The sequence below is a fragment of the Penicillium paradoxum genome (assembly GCF_028828445.1).
Source record: "Penicillium paradoxum strain IBT 22861 chromosome Unknown utg000004l_segment0_segment0, whole genome shotgun sequence".
NCBI classification, from domain to species: domain Eukaryota; kingdom Fungi; phylum Ascomycota; class Eurotiomycetes; order Eurotiales; family Aspergillaceae; genus Penicillium; species Penicillium paradoxum.
The window spans coordinates 487,097-507,881 of NW_026643182.1; the positions used below are offsets into that span (position 1 = coordinate 487,097).

General features: G+C 38.7%; 5 protein-coding genes across 5 annotated transcripts; 4 read left to right on the forward strand and 1 right to left on the reverse strand.

Annotated features, from left to right (window-relative positions):
- Window positions 1–386: 386 nt before the first annotated feature.
- N7457_003958 (uncharacterized protein) lies at window positions 387–1,688 on the forward strand (the record flags this gene model as incomplete). The annotated part of the gene is made up of 1 exon (XM_057175003.1): window positions 387–1,688. The coding sequence occupies one exon, from the start codon at window positions 387–389 to the stop codon at window positions 1,686–1,688; it is 1,302 nt and encodes a 433-aa protein (XP_057032050.1).
- Window positions 1,689–2,791: 1,103 nt separating this feature from the next.
- N7457_003959 (Clr5 domain-containing protein) lies at window positions 2,792–4,655 on the forward strand (the record flags this gene model as incomplete). Its single annotated transcript, XM_057175004.1, has 2 exons — window positions 2,792–2,907; window positions 2,978–4,655. The coding sequence occupies 2 exons, from the start codon at window positions 2,792–2,794 to the stop codon at window positions 4,653–4,655; spliced, it is 1,794 nt and encodes a 597-aa protein (XP_057032051.1).
- A 420-nt stretch (window positions 4,656–5,075) lies between these two features.
- N7457_003960 (WD repeat protein) lies at window positions 5,076–7,889 on the reverse strand (the record flags this gene model as incomplete). Its single annotated transcript, XM_057175005.1, has 3 exons — window positions 5,076–6,751; window positions 6,810–7,531; window positions 7,594–7,889. The coding sequence occupies 3 exons, from the start codon at window positions 7,887–7,889 to the stop codon at window positions 5,076–5,078; spliced, it is 2,694 nt and encodes an 897-aa protein (XP_057032052.1).
- A 332-nt stretch (window positions 7,890–8,221) lies between these two features.
- Window positions 8,222–8,619, forward strand: N7457_003961 (DNA-directed RNA polymerase core subunit RPB10; the record flags this gene model as incomplete). The annotated part of the gene is made up of 4 exons (XM_057175006.1): window positions 8,222–8,257; window positions 8,314–8,372; window positions 8,430–8,516; window positions 8,577–8,619. The coding sequence occupies 4 exons, from the start codon at window positions 8,222–8,224 to the stop codon at window positions 8,617–8,619; spliced, it is 225 nt and encodes a 74-aa protein (XP_057032053.1).
- A 1,625-nt stretch (window positions 8,620–10,244) lies between these two features.
- Window positions 10,245–12,545, forward strand: N7457_003962 (uncharacterized protein; the record flags this gene model as incomplete). The annotated part of the gene is made up of 5 exons (XM_057175007.1): window positions 10,245–10,330; window positions 10,378–10,597; window positions 10,647–10,913; window positions 10,973–11,117; window positions 11,254–12,545. 5 exons carry the CDS (start codon window positions 10,245–10,247, stop codon window positions 12,543–12,545), a joined length of 2,010 nt encoding a protein of 669 aa, XP_057032054.1.
- Window positions 12,546–20,785: the final 8,240 nt, after the last annotated feature.

Sequence of the window (20,785 nt, forward strand, 5' to 3'; positions counted from 1 at the left end):
AAGGAGAAAAGGGGAAAAGGAGAATGGAAAAGGAGAACCGCCCAAAAGTAAATAGAATCAAAAGGCCGCATGCGGTCTCGATCCGTCTGTCTCCGGCTTCACCGCCGCCTCCTTTTTCTGGAATATAAGGAATCCTTTCCCAGAGTCTAGAGTCCGACCTTCTTTTTCTTTTGATCCTGTGCGATCTCCCATCTCGCGCATAAGCGCTTATCTTAGCCGTCTTCGCTTTCCCCGCTGACGCGCAATTACTCTTACCTCTTTCCCCCCCCTATTCTTCACCTACTCTCTGCTATCTTGCAGATCCTCGGGTTCTCTTTTGACGCAGGGTGTTGCTAATCATGCCTCGCGCGGTCCATTACTAAGGTTCTTTGTGACTGAGAGGCATCATGGCTCCCGTCGATCCATGTTCCCGTGAGTCGGCATTCCCGGCCATGAGGCACCGGCTGGGCGAATCTGGATCCCTCCAGCGTCCTAGGAAAGCCAGGCCAGGTATTGAAACCGGGCGCGCTGCATCCTATCATATCTATCCAAATCGGGACCCTGAAAACCCCCAAGAACAGTCCCCTTTCCCTGATGTTTCCGATACTTCGCGTTCCCCTTCCGATCTCAGAAAGCGCAGCTCTATGGCTTCAAGCATGGTCATGCATGATACAACACCAGGCGACCAACCATGGAACTTGGAACCACATCAGTTAATGAATCCTTCCGAACGGAACACATCTTCCGAAGGCCTCGACCATCGGTCTCACAAAAGCAAATCAATAAAATCCAAAGTACACATCAAGCCAATTTTACGGAAGATTTCCCGTGATGATGCCCCAGCCTCTATCGATTTGTCCCGATCGTCTACTGAACAAGAGGGGCTGGGCATTTGCATGAACTTCGACCGAGATCGCCAACGCAGCGAGTCCCTGACAGGTGGAAGCTTTAAAAGAACCCCTTCAGGTCTTCACAATCGATCCACCAGTGGAACATCCCAGTTCTCAAACGGCTCAGGCTCGAGTGCGAGCAAGCCTGGATCACAGTATGTGCATCCTATGCGCCAAACACCCCGAGCGTACACCCCGCCACTGGGTCAGTCCTACCAAGACTCGAGCAATAGCGAAGAGCTGGATGAAAGCCCTGAGTCAGAACCCGTATCGATCCACGAAACACGTACTGTCTCAGGTCCGGCTCTACCCCGCCTGTCATTACAGATTCAAGATGATTCTTTCACTCGTCTCCCGGGGGTTTCACAAACCAATGTGACCAGTCGACCGTCCTTCCAATACTCACGGGAGACTGATGGCACTACATCGCCCATGTCCCGGACATCTCTCGACTTCGTTTTCCGATCCCGAACCCGGACAAGCACAGATCCGATCTCTCGTGCAGCCACGGTTCAAGCTGCTCGCCAGGCATTTGAGGATAAGGAAGCCGCCAAGATCCGACGACTAGAAAAACAACAGATCAAAGCTGAAGAGAGAGGCTCCCGACGACTCCTAAAGCGTAACACGTCAGAAGACCACGAGTCTCCCTTGCAATCCAGAGAAGCGATCTTCGAGAAACCCCGAAGATCCACTGTGGATGAGAGTGAAGAACAGTCGGTCTCTTGGAAATCTCAGTCCAAAAGCACATGGGTACTCTTCATGACATGGCTTCGGACTCGAGTTTTTAAGCTGCGACGAAAGATTCGGAAACTTCATTGATTCTGGATCCGTCGTTATTTCTTTTGTTATTTCCTTTTTTTTTTTTTTTTTTTTCCCCCTTCCCCCCCCGTCTCGCCCCCTTTTGTTACCCCTTTCTCCCCCCTCCCCCCCAGTTCATACGTCCAATGAGCGAGCGATTTGATTCTTTCCCTCATCTATCTAGGAGTTTTTGTTGCAACTTCATGGGAATATCGCTCGACATGAGCTGGATACACGGCGTCTGGATTGCTGTTTTTGCACCGCTTGCGTTCGATTTCTCTAGGGAATCGCTGGTCGATGAACGTCCTAGAGACGAAGATATGGCATTTCCGAGGGCAGTTTATGCATGGGAAATGAGAAATGGGACAGGACATGGTCCCCCACGATGGTCACAGACAGATTTATGAAATGAAATCATCCAATTATTCAATTGTGCTCTGTAAAGGAAAACATTGTGTTTGGGAGGTCAATTTGGCAGCCTCACCCTGGGATTTTGACGGACGTCTCGAATTCCAAATTCCGTATGAACGCTCTTTATATCCAGAGTCCTTTTTATGTCCGGAGTACTCCGTAGCCAGAGTCCATTCAACCAACCCGATACCTCCGTGCACTTACCATTAAGTAGTCTTTCCTTGTGGCCTCCTGGGCACCTGTTCCATCTTCTCTCCCAAGAAGTGCGATATCTGAATTCCTTCTATCCATACATAATTCTAAGGGACACAATGTACCCTATGTAAAAAGGGGACATAAGGAACGAATAATAACAATAAAAACCAGGTCAAAGTCACTAAGATCGGGATACAAGTCATATGCGCTACCAGTTAGACTGTCTGGAGTATGGGATTGAAAGTATAAACACAGATAGATACATTCAGGCGATCTGTTTCCATACATTATTCATCCAAATGCGTTAGGGAAAGACCTCTGTTTCCTCACCCTCGACGTTGTTCCGCACTGCGAAACGTCCTGGAAGCAGATCCATCACATGACCCGAACTGCGCTTTCGCCAGTCTCAGGGACTACGGTGCACAGCAGCGACAACAACCGCCTGATAAGCTCCACATCTTTAAGCTCTATCTATTTCTCCTAACACGCGCCTCCACGGAGGGAGCGTCTCCTCCATCATGGTGTACGATTGGTCTGGCAAGCGGGATGTCTGCTTCCAGATGTACATCCAGGAAAAGAAGGCGTTGGAGGAAATCATGGAGTACATGCGGACTGCCTATCAGTTTGCGCCAAGGTAAGTGTATACATGTACCCTGTATCTCTCTCATCTATTGAATACCAATTGATTCACGTTACTTGTGTAGCAAACGCGCTTTTCAGACTCAGTTCAAGCGATGGGGTTTCCCCTCGAAACAAAATCCAGCCCACAAGAATGTCGACCTTGTTGCACGAGTCAAACAGCTTTGGGAACGGAACACAAGCCAACGAGATATGCTTCGTGTCTTGAATGATGAAGGCTTTGAGATCAAAGAGAGGGAATTAATGCGAGTGCGCGCAAAGAATCGCTGGCTGCTGCGAGTCCCCAACGGAATGAAATCACAGTCGAACGTTGAGGAACAAGCTGTCACCCCCGAGGATGAGGGCTTACTCGCCTTGCAGCAGGAGGTCTATAAGGTCGAAAGTGCACTGGATGACTCTCATCCTCTCCCCACACAACCAGCTGCCGAGCGTCCAACTACCGAGTCTTCCGCTCTTTCACCGGAGGTCATTGCAAAACGCCAAGAGCGACTGGACCGCCTGAAAACAGAAAGCGCTGAACGTTGGGCATCACGGAAACGACGTCGTCGTACTCGAGGATGGGCTGGGCTACCAGCTGATCCTCCAGGACCTCCACGCTTCCCGTCTGAGACAACCATCGATGAGAGCAAACAGTATCTCAGTCTGGACAATATGATGTACCGTCAAACTAGAGATCATTTCCAGCGAATCTGCGAAGAAGCAGGTTTCATAAAAAAAACCGCGGCTGGCCCTGAAAGATGGCAGGCTGCTAAAGACAAATTGATACAAGAATCCCCGCACCTCCAACAGGTGTTCAACACAGATCCTACTCAACGAGATGCAAAGGTCCTTGCACTTGACGTTGTGTGTACTGACGTTACCAAACGAATGCGGACTTTGGAAAGACGCATGACAATCGCAGAGGCGAAGAATGCCCTGGGGATCAACCCAGAGGAAAGCCGACAGATTCGCAATGCCTTCTATGATACCTTGAAAGTGGACCATTTCACAAGTAAGTTAGAGGCCGGCGATGAGCACTGGAGAGAACTCAAAGAGCAATGGATTGCAAGCTCGGAACTGCTACAGCGAATTCTCGCACCTGGGCCAGCCGATCCAGATCATGGCAACAAACTTAAGGCACTTGAAGTGCTTTGTCGCGATGTCATGAAAAGACTGCGAGATGACCAAACTAAGCGAGACCCGGCACGCAAGAGATCCTCGGCACGTGCTGAGTCTCGAAATCCGACCTCGACAACTTCGTCTATGGGCAGCATGCTGGGCAACGAGATCAGCAATGGAATTAGTACTCTCGCCTCTCAGGCACTGGCCAGTGCACCCATCACGGCTACTGAGATCGGGGATATGCAAATTGACCCTTCGCTGCTCCAGGCAGCGAACGACCCGTCTTTCGCTACCAATGCACACCATGACGCGGGCAATGGTTTCGAGTACGTGGATCCTATGCTCAGTTCTGCATTGCTACATACTCCTGTCTGGTTCCAGGTTGGTCCTTCGGGTCAGTCTCAGGAGTCAATCCCAAAACCCTGGCTTGAGAAATTAGCCACACGGACACTGGAAGAGCTTCGGCAAATGATCGGTGCCAGGTATCCCTATTCAATCATCACCCGGATTGAGGGCATTGACAGGGATGAGAACGGGAATGAGATTCCGTTCTCAATCAACGACGATCATGAATTGGATGTATACTTGACCCATGTTCACGAAAGGAAGGCGTTACTCATTTTTAGCCTGGGACAGATCTGAAAAGTGTCGGCAAGGCGAGGCGTGTATCTACGACATAGTTTCTTTATGGCTGAACAATCTTTGAACCCCCAAATATTTTGTAAGAAATAATATGTTATGATCGGGAAGAAGACCGTCGAGCGCTTTGATACAGAATAATCTCTGGAATGTAGTTCATTTGACCTGCACGAATTGTATTATACAGTTAAAACTGATGGAGCTATTGTTGTTCATGTAGATTGAAGAAAGGGTACGATAAATTTGTGTGCCTTTTTTTAGAAAAAAGAGATAAAAATGTTGGAAGACTTCTGCTCCCTTATGTATACATACATTGTTCGCTGTTCACAATCCCAATGTTCAAAAACAGAAAACCCCTGCCAACCGCTACACCAGTGCACCAGTGCACCAAAGAAGACACCAACGTGGTTAATACCCCTGAGCTTAGTTGGCGCCGAGTGTTTGAACCACGTTCCTGAAAAGAACACCAATAGCAGGCAAAGAGAAAGAGGGTGTCTCACCAAAAACACTGGCCAGCCCCTTGGTTTGAGCAGATGATTCGTCCACATCGTCATGTTGAACGAGCCTTTCTGGCCCGCGGTTGAAGAGAGTGGCCAGTCCATTGTCAATATGGCCGGTCACATCACGAGACTGACTGTTCTGGCTCTTCTGGGATGCCTTGTCCAGACAACCAAGTCGCTGCACCGTTGCCGCAGAATCAACGACGATGTAATCACCGGAATAAGCATCTGAGAGCAGCGCAACCGGGGAATTTTGAAGGTTCTCTTCGAACACGACTTCGAAGGACGGGACATCGTAAATCTTGATATGGAATCGAACCTTACGTCGCTTCTTGTGCGATGAGCTCGTGACAATTGCCAATGACTTGGTTCTCGCGTTCACAGCAATCAGCTGTGAGTTTCCGGCAGGCGAATCCACTGACGCAGACGATTGGATGGTCTTGACGACATCGTCGACCGTGTTCCAGACAGCCACCGAGTGCGTCGAAGCGACGACCAAATGGCTTCCCAGGAAACTCGTTGAGCATGGATTTCCAAGGAATACACCGGTACGTCGGTAGTGTACAGAACAGTTTCGTGCATCGATTAGCAGAACAAGGCCATCATTTACCGCCGATGTGGATGGTAGACAGATGGCCAGTACCGAGCCATCCTCGGAGAAATTCATACATGCTACATCCAGAGGAGAATCCTGGGTAGCGTCAAGACACCCCTTCAGATCAACGATACCACGGCACTTCCACGTGTTCAGAGGCTGCTCCAGCTGATCCTTGGCTTTCAACCCACTTCGATATTTTGCAGTTGGACACCAAAAGCGGAGAACAGAGTCTGCACCAAGAGTTGCAAACTCGTGAGCACCAGGTCGAGACACGAGGTCGAGTACGGCCGAGTGGTGATTCTCAGAGAAATGAGGACCATCAACACGCGTGACCAGTTCCCATGTATCAGACGAAGCATCCCACTTCCAAAACTTCAAGAAGACCTCCGGACGCAGAGCGGCAGCAGATTTATGATTGGAAGAGCGATCGAGGGGCTCCACGTCCTGAGGGTGTGGAGCCCAGGTATCGACCGTAGCCAGCCACTTCGCATCATGCACTATATCCAAGTGCTTGACATCGGGTGCAATAATCTGAGAGCCTTCTGGGCTGACACTTAGTGTAGTCGCATTGGTTCGGGCGAGGGCTTGACGGGAGATATTGGAGTTGGCACGGATGTCATATGTCTGAAGCACAGCCGCATTTGCAGGCTGGGAACCATGCTGGTTTTGAGTGAGCTGGTGAGAAGCTGGAACAGCAACGATCAATCGCTCTGGCTGTTGCGGGTGCAACTTCGCCACAACAGATGCCTTGGAAGGTTCCAACGAGCCTCCCATGTCTGGGGATAACTGCAATCCTGTGATGGTACTAGAAGGCTGCAACTCTCTCGTCGACAGGACCATGACCGAGTTGTCGGCCAATTTAACGACATAGGAGCTGCCGCTGGCCGAGACAACAATGTTGCAGATAGGGGAAGAAAGATGGGGAAGGAATTGCTTCCGGCCAGTATCCAATTGCCAGAGAACCATGACCGACTCCTGACCACCCGAGATGATATAGTTTCCTAATGCTTCAGATGAGCAATCTCTCTCTAAATATCATATGGAAGTGAAGATACGTACCGTCTTTGGACCAACGAACAGTGTTGACAGAGCCTCGGTGCCAATGCAACTTCCTAGGCGAAGACCTCTTGTCGCTACTACCCTTGCCGAAAAATGTATTCAAGACATTCTGGTAGATCAGAATAGAACCACCACTCTCTCCTACTGCCAGATCGATTGATCCCGAGCCGTGGGCCTTGATATCAAAACAAGTCGCGTTGACGGGAAGGGTTGTCTCGCGCCAAGCGTACTGGACAGTCTCAAGGTTCTCAAGCTCTGCACTCGTTGTAGTGCCCATGAAAAGATGCTTTCCGTCACTAGCGACGATCACTTGACCGTCGCGGGTGACCTTGATGCTATTGAGCTTCTGATTAGTCTCGAGTGCGGTGGTGGCTTGAATCTTTTTGTTCCCTAAAGTATTGATCAAGACCTGTCTTTTTCCATTCTTTTGCAAAGTGATAGAGAAAGAAAGAGCAGTTGTATTCTCTTCTTTTCCAATCGAGGCCAGACACGTAGAGATGGTTGTGCAGGTAGTCTCCCAGCGTGCGATCCGTTTTCCAGAACTCCAATTCCACTTGCTGATAGAGCCCGAAGATGTAAGAATATAGAGATTTTCATGATCCACTGGGCAGAAGCTAAAGCCAATAATCTGTTGGCCAGCTTCCATTTGTAAGGTACGTGACAGGCGAGAGGTTGAGGTTGCAAATACTTGAACGGCTGTATCGAGCCCAACCAGTAGATATCTGTAATTGGAAAAAAAATGTCAGAACATGTCTCATTATTTTTCAATGGAAATATTCCTCACGCTTCATCATCCGTCAAAATTGGATCTAAATTGTTGTAACGACCGCCGACAGGGCGTGAGAAAGACCAGGACGCGGGGGTTTTTTGCCTGGACTCGACATCTTGCGTCTGGGCATCGCTATTGGAGACCTCTTTCACATCTTCGGCCGGCTCAACTGTTTGCAAGCTCTGGGTTTCATTGGCTGCGGAGACCCGGCGCCTTTTGGATCTCTCTTCATTTGACCGGGCAGGCTTCTCCAAGGCCGCATCGCTGAGCCGGGATCGTTTTTGCTGTCGTGCTGATTGATTGGCCACCATTTTCGCGCGGAAACTAGAATCGAGAGACAGATAAAAAATTCAAAAGAAAGTAATGCGATTCAGACTACCATAGCTCTTGCAGATTGGAGCAGAGTTGCAGAAACTGAAGTCTGGGGATCTTCATGGCAGATCCATTTACTTTTTTTCCAAAGGAAAAGTAAAGCGGAGATAGCTGGCAGAAAAGCGCAATCCTCCTGATTGGGTTAGATCGAACTTTGCGATCTTCGCGGGAAAAAAAGTCTGGTTCAAAGCGACATCATTTACCTTCAATCAACCCCGTCGCTTGTTCATTTCTCATCCTCTTGGCTTGTGTGCTGTGTTCAATCGCTAAAATGATCATTCCAGTTCGTTGTTTCTCATGCGGCAAGGTAAGTAACCATATCTCAGTCCGTGATGTATGGCCTGTTGCTGAACTCGGCTTTAGGTCGTCGGTGACCTTTGGGAACGGTATCTTCAGCTTTTGGATGATGGCGTCCCAGATGGGTAGGCAGATTCCGACATATCGCAGCTGGGCTCCACTAATCAACTAATTTATTCCAGTGACGCTATGGACCAGCTTGGCTGCAGACGGTACTGTTGCCGGCGAATGATCATGACGCACGTTGATTTGATTGAGAAACTTCTCCGGTGCGTTCGAAAGAGAGCTCAGTATTTTACATCCCAGGGATCGTCGCTTATTTTACACAGTTACAACTCTGCCGAGAAAGACCGCTCTAAGGCTCAAGTATAAGCCAATCGATTCCTCATACGAGTAAACCTGTCATCGACTCCAAGCCAAAGCGTTCCTGCCGAAACTTCCACCAGTACCTCATTTGCCTTCGTTGCTTGGCCATGCTGAGTCCATTGTCCGCCTTCTGAGATCTGTGGGCTGGGGGACAGTGAGAGCAAGTCAAACAAGCTATTAGCTTAATGATGTGATCATCAGTCCTGGCTGATTCCCACATGCTACTACTGCCATGGTTTGGAATTCGCCCGAGGCACTGGATTGGGTTGAGATGTAACAATTCACTCAAGCCCCGCCAGAGAGGAGACGAAGTCTTCTACGGGTGACTCTTCTGGTTATTGCATTTAGGGTGGCGTTACAGTCTACAAAATAAGATACGGCGTTAAGGGAAGCATTTGCGTCTTGGTTTATCGTTAATTCAATCAATTTTCCGGAGTGCAGCTCAGCGACTTGAAATCTTATCCCCAAGCATAGGTCGGCTCTATTTGTAGCCCCCGACATTGCTCTGATCCCACTAGTGGCAAGGTCGGTTCTTTGCATCTCTTATGTTGTGAAATGTCAAATTATGCCTGTCGAGTCCTTGTGTAGCATGGGTGTATACGCTCGTCTTACCGAGGCAATTGATTAGCATTCGAGGGAGATCTTATCATCTCCGTGGCCGATGGTTCACCGGGCCTCCCTTTCTATAGCGTTGTACGATGGGTATATATATGTTCAACTGTTGACGGTGGATGGTTGTTCCTAGTCTAACCCGATCTAACTGAGTAAATTCCCCGCTTCCGCGGCTCTGGCCAACTCGGCAGATCCGGCAGCTCAACGTCCGTTCAAGATCTGCAGTATACCCAATATACCTTTATCCGAATGCGTTGTCTATTCTATGGAAAAGTACGGAGTAGAGAAATATTATGTCGATTGCGATGATGATTCAGGCTTTTTCTTTTTCTTTTTCTTTTTCTTTTTCTTTTTCTTTTTCTTTTTCTTTTTCTTTTTCTTTTTGGATTGGCAACCCAAGGCGTCTACGAAGTACAACGTATGCGATTGAAAGGGAACAAATACGGAAGTATCACTCGATCTTGAACATTCCTGATAAACGAGGGGTCAGATAGGCGCCGTGATGAACATGCAGCTTGGTCTCCACCGACCAGTCATATCGAGGCGGGACTGCATCTGACCATACTGCATTGGGGACAAAAGCGCTTGCATCTGTTGGAACGAATCAGAGAGCTATACTCCGTACTCCGTAACGTATTCCAACTACTCCGTAATGGCTACACGATTGCTTCACAGTACATTTTTTTTTTCTCGAGACTTTTCTTCTGCACTCAGTCCTTGGTTGGAATGATATGGCATGACTGATGCGAAGTCCAGAGTATACGCTCGGCGCCATATTCGAAATATCCTGCTTCTTCCTGAGCTATTTAAGTATGCCATGTACCTGAAACTAATTACCTACAGGCACTAGATATGTCCACGGGTACGGAGTACAAATGAAGTACAGAATCACGTGTAATATACGCTAGGTAACCGATGGATAAGGACCGGGTTCAGCTCCTCAAGTGTCGGTTGCTCCCCCGTCTTTTCCCAGATGTTCCCTTGAGCTTTTCTTTTGACCCCCCTATATACCTTCGGTCATGGCCGTCAGGTCGCCGCTATCTGTTCTACCTTATCGCGCCGAGTCCGCAAGTCCGATATACTACTCCCCACGCTCGATTCCAATGTAAGACTGTAGTCTTCTATCAGTAATGTCGCTGATGCATGAGATAGGTCTCTTGATGGATCTGTTGATGGAAATGAGGGTTCCCACTTCTCCGCACCTGAGCGCGCGATAAACAACTTATCGGGGGCTTCGGCCCCCACTGAAAATGAGACAGATTGCGATGGCTGCGATGGCTGCGATGAGTGCGATGACTGTGACAAATCCAATAGAGATATTTCGCCAAAACCTATACGCGAATCAGGGATGTCTACTCTACCGGAGCTAACGGTGTGTACAAATTGCGGGGAATGATCACAGTGGGCTCACACTATGACAGATTCAAACTGGATACCCAAGTCATATGGCCCCCAGCACAAGATCAGATGAGGATGAGCCTCCTCAATCGGTAATACATGCTCCACCTGGATTTGGTGATTTTGTAGGAACTCAATCACCCGCAGCGGCTGCCGAATTGGCTAATGATGGTGAATCTCACCAGGCGCCAATGCGATCCACGTTTGCAGGTACAGAGGAGTCACAGTCAGCATCGATCAGCTCAGATGAGCAAGCCAATGTAATCAGTGTACCCCCAAAGACAAGAAAAGTAAACCGTGCTGAGACCTTCCCGATGATTCCATGTGCTAATGAAAATGATTTATTCAGGTTGGAAATAGTCCAATATCACCACCTCCATTGACAACATCCCTCAATCTAGTCAATGATTGTACCGAGCGGGCGACACCTCGTGCACAAACAAGACACGAGTTTGAAGAATTTGAGAGGCGCACTCGCACGGGTGGCCTGGAAGGTACTATATCCCACCTCCCTTGTCCATGTTTTAATTCATGATATCCCTTGCTGACCTTTGTCAAGACATCCCTGAAGGTAAACGGACAAAGGCTACTTTTATTGAAGCTAGATGTATGAAACTAATCAGTACCCAGGACTCGCCAGCAAAGAGGCCGAGCTAAATGCCCTAAGGACTGCCCTCGATGAGTGTTGGACATTGTGCAATACGCTAGCTAACCTAAGCTATATCCACCGGGAACGGCTCCTAAAATGCCACAGTGATGATACGCAAGAGGATGCATGGCGATCATGTTGGAGACTTTGCCAGAAGCTTTATGACACGCGGGACGATGACTATGCCTCACAAATCCATCCGACTCTTGATCTCTGCCGGGACTTCTGTCAGGCGCTATTTGAAGCCCGAATCCGTGAGACCGACCTCTCAGACTCGGTCTTGAGGGTCAGTTTTGAATTGAACAATCACCTCTACAATACCCATGATCGAACTCTTCCTGATGCCTTCCGCGAAAGAACCCTGGACTTTTATATTACCTTGTGCCATCGTCTCATGAAGCAACGCACCCGCATCACGGAGACAGACTCTCTGTTGGGTGCCTGCTGGACATTAGCCGAAATGCTGTTCAGCATCCGCCAGAGCAAGAGGGAAGAAAAGCCGTTGGATGAGGAATTGTTGGGGTCTGCGGTTCAAGCCTGCTGGGAGCTTTGCGATATCTTCCGCGAGGGCTGGACCCTTCATAATCTGCGCAACTCCGACCGAGGAACGCCACGGCCAAGCCAGACAACCTTCTCGCAGGCATTCCATCAAACATCGCAACAGTCGGATTTGGAATTTGGCGATGAGCAAATGAGCCAACTCGGCAACCCCGAAACCCCAACAACCATATTTGAGGATACTGCAACAGTTTCACCCGACGAAGCTCCGATTCCTAATATCCTCGTATTGGGTTATGGGAACGGGCATAATAATCCCCATACTAAGTGGTCATCCAATGCATCCAGTATTTCGGAGAACTCTCGGTCGTCCGGGCACACAGCGTCGTCGGCTAACACGGTGACCACCATCCCGGAAGACCCCAATCTTACGCGATTGAAGACCTTGATTACCAAAGCCGCCATAATCAGTGGCTATCAACGAGGTGGGAACCAGAATCTCTCTTCGTTCGTGAAATCGCTTCCGTCAGATGCATTTGGCTCTGCCGCGTGGCAGACGTCGTTATTGAAGAATTATAGAAAGGTAGTGGCATTTGACCCGGCTTTCAGGAGTGTTGGTCTGCAAGCCCGGGTGGGAGCTATCGATGTTGCGCATGCGTGTCAGACGATGCTACAAAGCGGCCAGTACTCCTGGCTCCGTGACCTTTACCGTCTCGTCTTTGGGTTCCATATGGAAGAAGCAATGGGTCGCAAGGGTGTGATCATTCAAACGTAGAGTCGAGGGTCACGGTGAGAGGTTTCGTGGTATTTCCCGCTGTTTTTGTTGTCAATGGAGACTACTCTACACTGGAAAGTTGAGCCGAGTCGACGTAGGTGCATTAGGGCCGTCGGCATCTGACAAGGAGAGATCGGACTCTCGATTTACTATGTACAGAATGGTGGCTTTGCATCTCTTTTGATTTCGGGATATTGTACCTCTTCTAGGGAGGGTGGTGGTCCATGGGTCCATTTGGTGGAATCCCACTTGTCCGACCCGGCCCTTGGCGATATATGCATGCACATAAACAGAAAACAGCATATCAGATTGATGTCGCCAAGCTTTTGAGACGTAGCCTTGGATTTGATTAAATCCCGTTTCCTGGTAAGACTCCACTCAAGCCACCGGGGGATAAGTGGTTATATATATCCTAGTCCTGCATACGAAGTACCTGGGAGTACTACGGAGTCCACTGTCAACGTAAAAGCCTGCCAAGTCTGTGGGGCCAGGGCTCTTTTGTGTGACGGGAGACGGGCCAACCCGGACTCTGGTTGTTTTCCCTTTCTATTCTCTTTCTCTTTCTCTTTTCCCCCCCTCTTTTCAGATGTCTCACCATCGGCCTTAGCCCGTCCATAACGTCTATAAAAGAGAATAGCTATGCACTACAAAGTGAACAACTTTAAGTTATGCTATCAGTTCATTTTAGCTAGACTTCCGCACGCACCGGAATTGGGTCGAATATCCCGACCCGGCACCGGACCTAGGTTGGGTCCGGTGCCAAACCCCCGACCCGGGCCCACACCGGATCCAACGTTGGGTTCACCGGATAACCTAATAAAAACCCAATTGGACCCAACTTTTATATAATTCTCTATATAAAGTGCCTCATACTCATCTAAATTAAACACTATAATTTTTCCTTGTTTTAGTCATATTAAGAAAAACTTTGATATTTAGTAGTATAGTAAGTGAAATGTTACGGTATTTCTTTATTATACTATTTTTACCTTAGGCTCCCTTTCTCTTATACGGAGGAGACCCCTCCGAATACCCCACGATAACGGGATAGAACTAAGATAATCCGGTCCTAAGAAGCGGGGAAACTAAATTATAAAAGGAAGACACCTATATAGATAGGGAAGGCAAGATTTAGTCTTATAACTAATATAGAATCGAATACCCTTCGTTCTAACTACGTATCCCTCTTATATTATTATTTACTTAGTTAATAAGTACTACCTTAATAAATAGTTACTTTAATAATTCTAAATCTTCTTCTTTAACTATCTAAAGAAATAATAACGAGATAGAGTTTATAATCCTAATAGAGTAATAAGGAGATACCTCTATAAGAAAATCTTACTATCTATAAGATAGAGAAGGAAGAGACCTAATCTTTATTAGAACTTTCGGAAGTACTTACTACTATTAATAAAGATAATTAATAACCTTTTAAAATTACCCTAAATTCTTAGCGAAATAGGGATAATTCTTAAATAATTCTTAAAAAAGAAATCTTTTAAATCTTTATAATAAGAATTAAATAGCTTAAAAGAGTAGCTAAAATACCTATATATTATAGTTAGATCTATAGTAATTTACTAAATCTATATAGTTAGAAAATCCGTTTTAAGAACTCTAACTTTATAGAAGAATTCTTAATTTAAAAAAAGAAGATTAATTACTTAGATTATATTTAGAATTTAAAAAAGCGAGTAAAAAATATAATACTAAAAAGTAAAAGATTTTTAGTACTTTATTTTATATAAATAGGAACTACTAATAATTTTAGTATAACTATTTAGATAAAATACTTTTAACTTTAAACTAAATTATATAGGATTTATAAATTTACCTTAAAAAATAGACTCTATCTTTAATAAAAATTTTTATAAATATATAAATTACTATTACTAACTAAATATAAAAAATAATTTAGTAAAATAATTAAAATCTAAAATACTTTTACTATAAGTTAAATCTCTTAGAAAAATATTTTTTAAAGTAAAGTAAGAAATAAAGAGCCTTTATCTTTTTTTTAAAACTTAATTATAGACTCTAAGCCTATATCTATAAATATAATCTAACTCTTCTAAAAACTTAAAAGGAGATAATTTTTATTATATTAAAATTTTAGGAGCTTTAAAACTAGAAAACGAAATCTAAATAAAAAGCGACCGAATTAGAGTAGAGAGATCTAGATATAAAGAAGAAAAGGAGAAAATTCGAAAAATATAATAAAAATAAAAACTCCTCTAAAAAAAGAAATCTAAAAGACTTAAGGTTAAAAAGATAAGGAAACTCTATTAATAAAAAAATAAAAAAGAAACTTATTTATTATATCTATTAAAGTAAAGATTACCTTTTAAATAAATATCTAAATAACTCTCTAATAAAGAAAATAAAAGCGTAACTAGTAAAAGTAAAAGGATCTTTAATAAAATAATAGGGAAATAAGAGTAGGTTAGAGTAGATTCCCTTACTCCGACCCTTTAGATTAGAATAATAATACGCTTTTATACTCCGATCTTAGTAAGAAAAATTAAAATCTATATAGACTTAGATAATTATATAGAAGTCGATCTTATTAGTTATAAATTTATAAAAACTTATATCTTTTATTATTAAAGTAGTAGAATATAAAGAAATAACTATATATAAGATATAGAATATTTTTATAATTATTATAGATAATAAAGGAATTATTAGAATATTTATATAATCTTATATTATTATTAATAGAAATCTAAGGATTTTAAGTAGTTTAGTGCTACTATTAATAATAATCTTAATTAACTAAAAAATTAATCTCTCTCTACTAAACTAAAAATAATATTTTAATATTTTAAACTATAAAGCTATAACCCTATATTAGTTTATAAAAAAGTATAGGAACTATATATATATCTATACTATAGTAAAAATACCTAAAGAAGTATAGCTCCTATATAAAGAGGATAGGGATATAAAAGAATCTTTTAATTTACCTTTAGAACTATAAGAATTCTATAACGTCTTCTCTATAAAAAATATATAAACCCTTTCTTTAAATAAGACTATAGATTATATTATTAATATATTACTAAAAGAAAACTCTTTTTATAGATTAATTTACCCTTTATCCTAAAAGGAACTAAAAGAACTTTAGAAATATATTAATAAAAATCTAAAAAATAGATAAATCTAACTATCTAAAAATCCTATAAGAATACTAATTCTCTTTATTCTAAAAAAAGATAATAAATTACGCTTTTATATAGACTATTAGAGGCTAAATAAAATCTTAGTTAAAAACTAGTATTTATTACTACTTATCTTAAAAATTTTAGACCGATTAGTAAGAGCTAAATAGTTTAATAAAGTCGATATTTAAGATATATATTACTAAATTTATATTAAGAAAGAAGATAAGTAGAAGACTATATTTTATACTTAATATAGATATTATAAGTATATAGTTATACTATTTAAACTAATTAATATTTTTACTATATTCTAAAGTTATATTTATAATATATTAAAAAATTATTTTAATATAATCTATATAGTATATTTTAATAATATATTAGTATTTTCTCTAATAAAGGAATCTTATATAAAATACCTCTAAAAAGTCCTCGAAAACCTTAAAAGAGTTAGCCTATATATAAAGATCTTAAAGTATATTTTCTATTAGAAAGAGGTAGAGTTCTTAGAATTTATAGTAGGTTTAAAAAATATCTCTATAGACCTCTAAAGAGTAAAATCTATTAAGAACTAAGAACTTCCTAAAAGCTATTATAATATCTAAATATTTATTAGATTTTATAACTTTTACTATTAGTTTATACTATAGTTTTTATAGATTATATTTCTATTAATTTCTTTACTAAAAAAGTTAAAAAATAAAAGAAAACTTAGATAAGTCTAACTTAATATCTATAAAAAATTTATATTTTACTATCTAATTATAGTATTTTAATTACTAATATTATTATATTATTTTAATCTAGAAAGAGATATATAATTAAAAACTAATACTTCTAATAAAAATATAGAAGGGATTATATTCTAAAAGAATAAAGATAGGAAATAGTATTTTATAGTCTTTTAATCCTAAAAATTTAGTAGAGCTAAACTTAACTATTTTACTCTAGATTAAAAACTATTCGCTATTATTTACTTATTTAAATATTAGCGATACTATTTAGAAGGAAGTATCTAATCTATAGAAATTCTATCTAATTATATAAATTTATAGACTTTTATAAAGTAGCTAAAGCTAAATAAAAGATAAATAAGATAATATATATTCCTATCCTTATATAACTTTTTTATTAAATATAGACTAAGAAAAATAAATCCTATAAATATATTATTCTAAAAAGTAAATCTAAAACTAAGAGATACCTTAGTAAAAGATCTACTTAGACTATTATATAATAGAATCGTTATTAGAATACTACTAAAACGGAGTATTATTATAGCTAAATTACTAAATATTAATAATTTATATACTAATAAATCTTAGTTTAATCTAAAATAAACTAATATAAATAGTAATAAAGTTAATATAGAAATAGCTAACTAGGCTATATAGAAAGAATTAGATTATAACTAATAGATACTTTATAAAATAGTTAAGTATATATACTAAAACTAATCTATATATATATAGGAAGTATAACCGGACCTATAAAACCTAATTAAGAAAATCTAGGATAGCGATCCTAAGATACGCCGCTAAAAACTTATTATTTCCTAATTAAAACTAGATAATAAAAGTTAGGGCGTTAATCTATATAGTATTATAAAATATAAAAAAAGACTCTATATCCCTATAGAGGAGAACTTAAGAAAAAAACTCCTTAGTCTTTATTATAATAATACTTTAGTAGGATATTTTAGTAAATATAGAATATTAATATTACTATAAAGATATTTCTATTAGTAAAATATATACTAAGATATCGCGGAATACGTCTTTAAATATATAGTATATTAAGAAAACGTAGCTCTAAGATATTAGCTATATAGCGTACTTAGAATACTACCGATTCCTACTTAACCCTTCGCTAAATTATCGATAGATTTTATTATAAGATTACTACTTATAATTTATAAAAATAATATAGTAGATAGTATTCTTATTATTATTAATAGGATAATAAAATAGGCTCTAATTTTTACTATTTCTATATTAATTAATACCCCTAAGCTTATAGAGCTTTTCTATATAGAAGTAGAACTTTACTATAGACCTTTATAGGGTATTATATTTAATTAAGGCCTTATATTTATTAGTAAATTTTAGTCTTAATTATATTATAAAAGTAAAATAAAACTATATCTTTTTACTACGTTTTACCCCTAAATAGATAGTTAAACTAAATATATAAATTAAATATTAGAATATTATTTTAGATATTTTATTAATATAGAGTAATTTATATAGCTAAAACTATTATTAATAGTATAATATATCTATAATAACTATAGACTACTTTTTATTTATAACTTTTATAAGCTATAAGCCTAACTTTTATATATATTCTAAAGATAAAACGTATAAAAAGAAGGTTCTAGCTATAACTAAAAGAATTAAGATTCTAAAAAAGTTATAGGAAGATATAATAGAACGATAGCGAAAAGCTTCTAAATTATCCGCGAAATAATTTAACTCCGTTTATAAATATATAGTATTTAAAAAAAACGACTTAGTAGGGTTATTAATAAGAAGTCTAAAGTTTAAAGTCTATACTAAGAAACTAGCCCTAAGATATATTAGACTATTATAGGTTTTAAATTCTATTAGATTTTAGACGTATTAGTTAAGTCTCCTAAACTAATATAATAAAATATATAATATATTCTATATCTCTTTTTTAGAACTATAGAAAAGAGAAAAATCCGAAACCTTACTAATATTAAAACTTAAAAAGTCTAATAAATAGAAAATTAAAAATATTAAAGATAAAAGATTATTTAATAAAGAGAGATATTTCTTAGTAAAATAGAAAGATTAGCCTACTAAATATAATAAGTAGATCTTAAAAGAAAATATAAGAAATATAAAAGAAGCTATTAAATCCTTTAGAAAACTTAAGGAAAAAAAGAAAAAAGCTTAAAGTATATAGTTAAAATTAATATCCTATTAATAAAAAGAAGATAATAAATCTAGATCGAAATAAGCTTATTTTATTATTAAAATATCTCTAAGATATTATAGAAGAAATAACTTTTAAAAATAAGAAAATAAAATAATTTTAGAAACTATACTAAATATATAACGAATCTATAGTATATCTAATATAATCGGAAAGCTAGTCTAGATACTAAGGGAAAGTATAGAGTTTATATTAGTATTTTAACTATTTATAATAATTACTATTATTAGATCTCTAATAAATAAATACTTTATAGTATTCTATAAGATATAACTTAAATCCCTATAGTAAATAAAGTAGTAAATAGAAATATTATAAGTCTTCCGCTTAGCTAGTATAGCTAAAAGACTAAGATAAGGTAAAGAAATTAGACCTTAAGAAAAGAGGAACTATTTATAAACGTTAGCGATATCTTATTAATTTATTAAGAAAATATACTTAAAAAGGAGAAAATAATATTTATAATAGGAGTCTTCTTTTAAGATAGGGGAAAACTATAAGTAGCTTAGTAATTATAGATTAATACTAAAAAGTCGGAGATTAACTTATAGATCCTACTTTTAATAGTAGCTTAGATAGTAAGCCTATAGAAAAATCGGAACCTATTAACCCTATTTTATTCTATATAGTTAGGGCGATCCTTTAACTTTTTAAAAAATTAGATAGACTATTCGATAATTAAAGTTAGATTTATAATATTACTAATAATACTACTTAGAACCTATATAATTAAGGTTTAATACTAATAAGAAAAGCGAATAAATCTATACTAAGTTATATATTTATTATTTCTCTATATAATATTAATAAGAGATAGAACTAATAGCCTTAGATTTATACTTAACCTTAAGGGGTTCGTTAGTAATCTACTTCTTCTTAGCTATATATAAATAGATAATATATTAATTTAGGCGATATTAGATAAGACGATTTCGTTTTAGGTATATAAAAAAACCGGAGTTTCGAGTATAATAAATAGTCCTAATAGGACCTATATAAAGAGAAGTTAATAACGGATTAATATTAGAAGGGTTATAAATCTTAGATACTATTTTAGAAATAGCTAAAAAAAAAAAAGTATAAATTAATCTATAGATAGATTATTAATAGGATTTATACTATAACTATAATTATAACTATAACTATAACTATAATTATAACTATAACTATAATCTTATACTATAATAAAAAAAGGTTTATATAGAAATAAATAGGACTTATAAAAGATAAGATAATAAGATATAAAAAGATTACTTATAAAATATATAAGGAACTATATATAAATAATAATAAAATAATATAAAGAAAGAAAGATTATAGTTAGAAAATTAAAATAAATTCCTCTTTTATTTTAGGCTACCTTTATTATAAGAAAGGAATTATATATATAGTACTTTCCTTTTTATTAAGGAGAATAAGTTATAAATCTCTTATACTCGTTAATCCTAAAAGTATTAAGTAAGATCGTTCCTATAGCTTCCCTAAATATAGCTATAAAAATATTAGAAATAGACTTTAAATATCTCTATTTCGTAATAGTCTAGTAAATATATCCTATATCCCTAAGGAGTAAACTTAAAAGTCTACCCTAATTTAATAAAGTTAAACTATAACTATTAAATATAATCTATATATCCGCCTAATAACTATTTATAAATTTATTATAATTTACCTAAAATAGCTAGACTATTATTAGAAAGTGAATTATTAATAAAATAGCTATAAAATATTTATAGCTTATAATTTCTTTATATTTACTAAATTCTAATATAAATAATAATTAATAACTATTATATTAAATACCTATACTAAATTATATAAATCTTTAGTAACTTCTATATAGATCTACTCTAATAACTTTATTTTATTATCTAAAAGAATTTTTAAAAATTTTAGGATAATAGAAAAATCCTAAGTATCTCTTATTATACTAATAGGTACTTATATAGGATAAGTATAGATCTATTATAATAAAAATCTAAAAATATACTATATTATAAATCTTCTTATTTATATAATATTATTTATAAAAAATAGATATAATTATATTATACTAGTAAAAGATAGAGAAAATCTCCCCTTTAGTAGTATTAAAGGACTTTAAGTCTAAAC